General features: G+C 31.7%; 1 protein-coding gene across 1 annotated transcript in view; it reads left to right on the plus strand.

The window, feature by feature from the left end:
* LOC111083209 (epidermal growth factor receptor kinase substrate 8-like) overlaps positions 1 to 7769 on the plus strand; it is a gene marked incomplete at both ends in the record, with an annotated part of 25822 nt that extends 18053 nt beyond the window's left edge. Inside the window, 4 exons of the mRNA XM_022379550.1 lie at positions 188 to 358; positions 916 to 1051; positions 5039 to 5086; positions 7621 to 7769. Of these exons, the coding sequence (XP_022235258.1) occupies positions 188 to 358; positions 916 to 1051; positions 5039 to 5086; positions 7621 to 7769 (504 nt within the window). The remainder of the gene's footprint in view (positions 1 to 187; positions 359 to 915; positions 1052 to 5038; positions 5087 to 7620) is intronic.
* Positions 7770 to 8141: the final 372 nt, after the last annotated feature.

The following is an 8141-nucleotide window of genomic DNA, read 5'->3' on the forward strand; positions in this document are numbered from 1 at the left end:
ATTTGTCAACACATAACCACTAGTCTTTAAAGTACCTTAGCAGCCAATTTGTCAACACATAACTGCTAATCTATAAAGTACCTTAGCAAAAATAAAAAATAAATTGCTGTACTAGATTGGGTAACTTAAAGTTTGCTGCTTAACTAAGAATTAATACATCTGATGTTCTGCTTTATGGGTCTTTCAGCTCCTAGATGATAGCAGAAAATGGTGGAGAGCAAGGAATGCACGTGGACAAATTGGATATGTACCAAGTACTATTGTAACGTATTATCAGGGACCACCTCCTGATGAGGAGGTCTTTAGCAACCCACCTTACTACCGTCCTGGGCCAAGTCAAAATAACTACTACAATTCTGTAAGTTGCAGTTTCTCTAATATCTGAATGGTATTAAAGGTATAAACAGTAAATATTTAATTATTACAGTGTTGTTTTACTGCTGTATTATGTGTGTGTTAGACTTTTATGGTGTTGTATATTCCATATGTAAGCCATGGTGAACAGTATATTATACTTTACATGTGGAACCTGACTAACATTGGAGTTATTGTGTATTTTAAATATTGGTGGAACAGTGTATTTTTGTATATTTTGAACTTTTGATGTATATCAGACCAAGAGTATAGAAATGTACAAAGCATATAAAAACAGATTAATCTTGCTTTCTGAAAATAATGGTCCTAAGTTTTCTATAAAATGATATTAAGACTTCAGTATGAGCTAAAAACATTAAAATCAAAACACTGGTACAAGGTAAAGTTTATTTCAAGTTGTTTTTCATTTCATTACTCTCAAGTGTAAAGTTTTAAACTTTGTATCAGGATTTGATGAGTAAATTACTATGGAGCATTTGGAAATTATTTTAACATATGAAAGTGTCTGCCCATGTTGTTTTTAATATTTTCACTTTACAGAGTGGATCTTCACTAGTTCAAGACAGGACAGACTATGGTGGTTCTAGTCCACTTTCTTATCGAGGTCCTCAACAGCACTCAATCCCCACTCCACTACCATCTGACTGGATTCAAAGAGAAATGATGGGCAAGAAAGGTGAATTTCGCTATTTCTGATTGCTTTGAAAACCCTGTGGCTTGCCTGCATTTCCCATGTTTGTTCTTCTGTGTTTCACCATGTGATTGTTCTTACTTCAAAGAAGTGTGTTAATTCACCTTAGATTGTCTTAATTTACTGTCTTAAAGAAATTAAATGTAGTGAAAAATTGATTTTCCTACTAAAAATGAAATACTACAAGGAAATATGCTTTTTATTATTGGTGCTTTTCTTTATGGTTTCACCAAAGGAAAATGTTTCTTATGTGATGAAAATCAAGATAAGGAAGATTACCATAAAAATGTCATTACAAACATGCCTACAGGAGTATTGAACCTAAAATGACATTTCAAACATCTTTCTGGAGTGTGGAACCTGAAATGGCATTTCAAACACCTTTCTGGAGTGTGGGACCTAAAATGGCATTCCAAACATTCTTTCTGGAGTGTTTAGAGAACTGAAAAATATGACAACAGTTCTAGCATCACAAAGACTTGTACATTTAAAACATTGTTTCATAATTCAAAAAATAACTGAGATCGAAACAAAACAGTTCGTATATTTGTCAAACATTGTAGAGCTGGATAGTGTGACCAAGGACTAACCATTAATGTATTTTTTATAATACAGAAATTCTGGGTTAATGTGGTTGTGTTGTAAATAAAGTACATTCAGACAGCTTTCTGAAATCAAATGTGATGTAAACTAGTACCAAAAACGTCTATTGTCTACAGATCTGCTAAAAGCGGTAAAATACAATAACTTGTATAAAAACATACATTACGTACAGATTCACTAAAAGCAGTAAAATACAGCAACTTGTTTCAAAAACATCCGCTGTCTACAGATCCTTTAAAAGTGGTAAAATACAATAACTTGTATAAAAACATCCGCTGTCTACAGATCCACTAAAAGCGGTAAAATACAGCAACTTGTATAAAAACATCCGCTGTCTACAGATCCTTTAAAAGCGGTAAAATACAATAACTTGTATAAAAACATCATCTGTCTACAGATCCACTAAAAGCGGTAAAATACAGCAACTTGTATAAAAACATCCACTGTCTACAGATCCACTAAAAGTGGTAAAATACAATAACTTGTATAAAAACATCATCTGTCTACAGATCCACTAAAAGCGGTAAAATACAGCAACTTGTATAAAAACATCCACTGTCTACAGATCCACTAAAAGCGGTAAAATATAGCAACTTGTATAAAAACATCCACTGTCTACAGATCTACTAAAAGCGGTAAAATACAGCAACTTGTATAAAAACATCCATTGTCTATATATCTGCTGTAAATGAGTCTTTCTGTGTTAAAACTCAAAAGAGAAATATAACTATTATATTTTGTTAACGTTATTATATATTACATACTTATATTTTAAATCACTGATTGGAAACCACTGGTGTGAAGAAACATCCAGTGAATCTAATTTTGTCTTTGTAAATATTATTAAAGTTCTAAAACCTTTCATAGTTATTTTTGTAGCTCTGTTTACTTTTTTACGTACTGTATAATTCATATTTAAAAGTTATATATTGTAGTATAGGCCTGTAGTCCTAACAGTCTGTAAGGTTTTTACACAGATTTTACAAAATCATCCAGGGATAAAGTTTGAGAATCACTGTTGTAAACTACCAGTTGGAATTGTTAATGTACATTCTGTAATAGTTGTTTTATACTTGTATTATTAACAATGTTTCGTACAGCATTAAGCTTTGTTTCTTATGTATATTCTTTAAAAAAGGAAGAAATAATCTCTTATATTGATACACTTATTAAGTTGAAAAGAAATGTTTCAAAACAAAAAACATAATATAGCTGTATTGGAAGAGATTATGTTTTGTACAGATAATTTCATTTCACTTTCCTAAACATGTTGATTTATGTATATAAGCTTTTATTAGTCTATGTGTAGCTATTAATGCATCTGAGTTTCTGTTGATACACAACCTATTCTGATACTTCTTATCTACTTACAAAGAATTTATCCTATGTTTTTGGGATGAAACCACATTTAAACCAGGGTATGGTGTTTTAGGATCAAAGTATAGAAATATTTGGTGACTTTCATAGTACAAAAGTTTGATCCTAAAAGAATCCAAAGGACAGGATTCATGGTAAATGTTTTTGGAATCAAGCAATTAAGGAATTAAGCAAGTATTTAATCTCATCATCAGGAATCTAATCTTTGCTAGGTCCTCTCAAAATTGTATACTAGATAGGATTGTAATACTAGCAGGATCGAGGAGATCATAACCTCTGTAATTAACTAATCATATGACAGTAAACACAAAAGGACAACTAATAATTATCAAAGTGGTTCTGAGATATGTCTACCCCTGAAGAGAAATAGGAGTCTGTTCCTTGTAAGTCTAGGTTTCAGTATTCTTACACTGGAGTAATTCCTTCTATGGCCCGTGTAGCATTAACCTGAACCTATATCATTCTCATGTGAAAAGCAAGATTATGTAAAAGCAGGACAATGATAATAATATTGAATGTGCTTATATGTAGCTTATATAATCATTTACATATTAGTATGCAGAGATAAGTGGGAGTATTAAGGCTATTGGTGAGGAAAAATTTGCACCAACAGTCGAGAAATCTTTTCTTGAGTGAAGGTAAGATATTGTATCGGAATAAGGTTATTTCACATTTAAGCTTTGTTGGATTACGTATCATATTTATGGTGGAACTCAATACAATTAATTCATTGAGGTTCTACTCTACATTAGATCACAAGACAAATGTTCAGTTGATCCTTGTATAATCTAATTCATTGAGGTTCTACTTTACATTAGATCACAAGACAAATGTTCAGTTGATCTTTGTATAATCTAATTCATTGAGGTTCTACTTTACATTAGATCACAAGACAAATGTTCAGTTGATCTTTGTATAATCTAATTCATTGAGGTTCTACTTTACATTAGAACACTAGACAAATGTTCAGTTGATCTTTGTATAATCTAATTCATTGAGGTTCTGCTTTACATTAGATCACAAATCAAATGTTCAGTTGATCTTTGTATAATCTAATTCATTGAGGTTCTACTTTGGAAATGAAAACTTGAAAATGTTATTTTGTATAATCTGATTCAGTAAGGTTGTGCTTACATCAAAACAATGTGTAATATGGTAATTTACATATTTTATTTTACTATTTGTTTTTATACTAAATTTAAAGTAAAAAAAGGTAATTCTAAGTTGGTAATTTCTGGCTTGTAACTTGCAATAAAAGCTTTTACATAACAAAGAATATGTCTCTATTTATTATTATTTACTGCTCAAGTTATTACTGTTTTCTTCTGTTGTTGGTATTAATTTTTCTGTAACATTTATTCATGTTAACCTATTTCTACTTCCTTCTGTTTGTGACCTCCTGCAGGTCAATACTATTTACATGTGCTTTTCCCTTTAACCCTATTACTGTATGGTAATTATTATGAACTGTTGCTTGATGTAACATTGAAGTGACTTTCTGTCATCCATGTATGAGTAAGCTTTTCTAACACACACAAGAATTGTATGTATTAACGTTTGAGATTGCTGTGATTTATCTCAACAAATAAATTTAATGAATTATACCTTTCTGCTGTACAGATAGTTAGTGTGAATTTATTAAGAAATAAAAACAAACTGGTTTAAAAAGCAACATCCGGTTATAATATGAGATGATGAAAATTGTCAGTATGACAAACAAAGCTATAAAAAAGGTAAATATTAAAGAAAACTTAATAAATTATGAGTGAGTTTACACCATGTGATATGTAGTTTTTATATGTCATGTACAGTATCCATAACACTTATTTTTAACCTACTGGTTGCTAAGGGCATTATTTTTACTAATACTAAACATGGTTTTCCTTTACAACACCAGTGATGTTCTTGCATGTGGTAACTGACATGGTTTTAGGTTTGATTCTGGTGATGGTGATTAACTGTTAACAGAATAGTTTTTCTGCTCTCTGATAGACTCTACTTTTAACTACGCTCCACCTAGAACGGACAATCAAGATGGAAGTAAGTAGAACGTTTCTTGGTTATTAGATTTTATCTCATGTTTCAGCTTTTGTATTTACTTTTGTATTTTACATTAAGAGTAATTTTAAGATATGTCAAACCAAAACTAGGATTCATTTCTGTAAAATATGTTCCAGCCTGCTGGAAATTATTTTAATGTAGTTGTATTATTATGATTTTGTTTTAATATAAACATTTAAAAAAATGTTTGATTTTCTCAAGGTTTTCTGTCTTTCATGCATACTTAGAAAACATGTACTGACATATAACTGTTTAATAATATCTTCTGTGTCATATCCTATCCTTCCATGTCTGAAAACCAATATCCATTTCTGATTCTGACTTGCATCAAATAATACAAGTTTACTTAAGTGTTGAATAAAATGAACATAAGATCTGTATGTTAATGTACACATGAATCAGGTCATGCTTAATCTATCAGTTAACCTACAGTCTGAAGAAGGTGGTCCACATAGTTTATCAGTTAACCTACAGTCTGAAGAATGTGGTCCACATAGTCTATTAGTTAACCTACAGCCTGGAGAAGTTGGTCCATATAGTCTATCAGATAACCTACAACCTGAAGAAGGTGGTCCATATAGTCTATTAGTTAACCTACAGCCTGAAGAAGTTGATCCAAGCAGTCTGTCAATTAACCTATAGTCTGAAGAAGGTAGTCCATAGAGTCTGTCAGTTAACCTACAACCTGAAGAAGGTGGTCCACATAGTTTATGTCAGTTAAACAGTTTGAAACTGATAGTTCATAAAGTCTTTCAGTTGCCATATCATATGAGTTCTATGATATACAATATTAATGTATGGACTTAAACAAGTTGTCCATTTCGATCTACAGCCTCAAGAAGATGGTCCGTACAGTCTTCAGTTATCCTGTAGCCTAAGTCATGTAATATATACAGTATTAAAGTACAAATTTGGTGATATTAGCCTTCAACACAAATAATATTTTCAATCTTTTAGCTTATCCAACTACTCATAATCCAGTTATTGTGGTCTTCAACACAAATAATATGTGCAGTCTTTTAGCTTATCCAACTACTCATAATCCAGTTATTGTGGTCTTCAATACAAATAAAATTAAATGTGCAATCTTTTAGCTTATCCAAATACTCATAATCCAGTTATTGTGGTCTTCAACACAAATAAAATTAAATGTGCAATCTTTTAGCTTATCCAGATGCTCATAATCCAGTTATTGTGGTCTTCAACACAAATAATATGTGCAGTCTTTTAGCTTATCCAACTACTCATAATCCAGTTATTGTGGTCTTCAACACAAATAAAATTAAATGTGCAATCTTTTAGCTTATCCAACTACTCATAATCCAGTTATTGTGGTCCCCAACACAAATAAAATTAAATGTGCAGTGTTTTAACTTTCCCAAATGCTCATAATCCAGTTATTGTGGTCTTCAATACAAATAAAATGAAACGTACAGTACCTTAAAAGTTAAATCTTTGCCATGCCTTTGCAAAGCATGTAAGGCTGGTGGACTTTTAGCGTTTCATTATGATATCAATCATAGTTTTCTCTTCTGATTGTTCAAGACACCAACTGGGGATTTGTGGCATTATCAAAAAGAATCAGGACAAAAGTCCTGTGTGCCTAGCAGTGCCTGTGACCTTCCCCCCTATGAGTCCAAAGCGTGAAACCACTGAGCCACACTGCCCATACTTAGCTTACACAAATACTTTGAATCCTGTTATATTAGCCTTCAACAGTAAATAAGAGGAAGTGTATGATCTCTTAGCTTACCCAAATACGTGATATTTTGTTATATTAGCCTTCAACATAAACTAGATGAAACCTACATTCTCTTAGCTTACCCAAATACTTGATATTTTGTTATATTAGTCTTCAACAGTAAATAAGAGGAAGTGTATGATCTCTTAGCTTACCAAGTGCAGAGAATTCAATTGTATAAGTGTTAATCAGGCAGAAGTAATAAAATGTACAGTCTCTGCTTACCTAACTACACAGAATCTGGTGATTTTAATCTTTAACTATGTAAGACAAAGTATTTAAAAAATCTTAATTCTGTTTTTATGTCATTCTTTGTAAAACTAATTGTTTAAAAGCCTTAATTCTGTTTCTAGGACTTCGTGTTGTAAGTCTAATTACTTAAAAGCCTTAATTCTGTTTCTAGGACTTTGTGTTGTAAGTATATAAAAGCCTTAATTCTGTTTCTAGGACTTTGTGTTGTAAGTCTAATTACTTAAAAGCCTTAATTCTGTTTCTAGAACTTTGTGTTGTAAGTCTAATTACTTAAAAGCCTTAATTCTGTTTCTAGGACTTTGTGTTGTAAGTATATTAAAGTATTAATTTTATTTTTAGGGGCTTGTATCGTAAAGCTAAGTATTTAAAAGCCTTATTTTTGTTTTATAACCTTGTACTAAGACAAAGTATGTAATTCTGTTTCTCTAAAGCCCTGTTTTATAATACTATCTGAACATAACAACATAATTTTTATTTATTGATTGGTTGTGACATATTTGTGTATTTTCATTGGCCAAAGGACAACAAGATCGTGGACTTCCTTCTCCACAGTGGCCTGGTTTTTCACCCCCTCAGTCAGAACCAATGGCTGCCCCTATTCCTCCACCCCCTCCACCACCACCACCGCAAGCTACTAATACAGACACACCAAAACGTAAGATAAATTCTGTAAGATTTGTATTTTTTCATCTTAGTGCAGTATTTTCTGAGCTTAAGTGCTCTACATACTACTCTTTGTTTAAAAAGATTTGTCAGTATTTAATTTTTTCTGTGAGATGGAGTTCTCTATATATTGCTACTTGTTTGCAGAGTTTTCTCATGGACTCAGTGTCATACGTATTGCTATTAGTTCATAGAGATTTGTCAATATGAACTGTTTTATGAGAGATTGAGTTCTCTATATATTGCTGCTTGTTTGCAGAGTTTCCTCATGGACTGAGTGTCATACGTATTGCTATTAGTTCATAGAGATTTGTCAATATGAACTGTTTTATGAGAGATTGAGTTCTCTATATATTGCTGCTTGTTTGCAGAGTTTCC

This window comes from Limulus polyphemus, unplaced genomic scaffold (genome assembly GCF_000517525.1).
Source record: "Limulus polyphemus unplaced genomic scaffold, Limulus_polyphemus-2.1.2 Scaffold8595, whole genome shotgun sequence".
Lineage (NCBI taxonomy): Eukaryota > Metazoa > Arthropoda > Merostomata > Xiphosura > Limulidae > Limulus > Limulus polyphemus.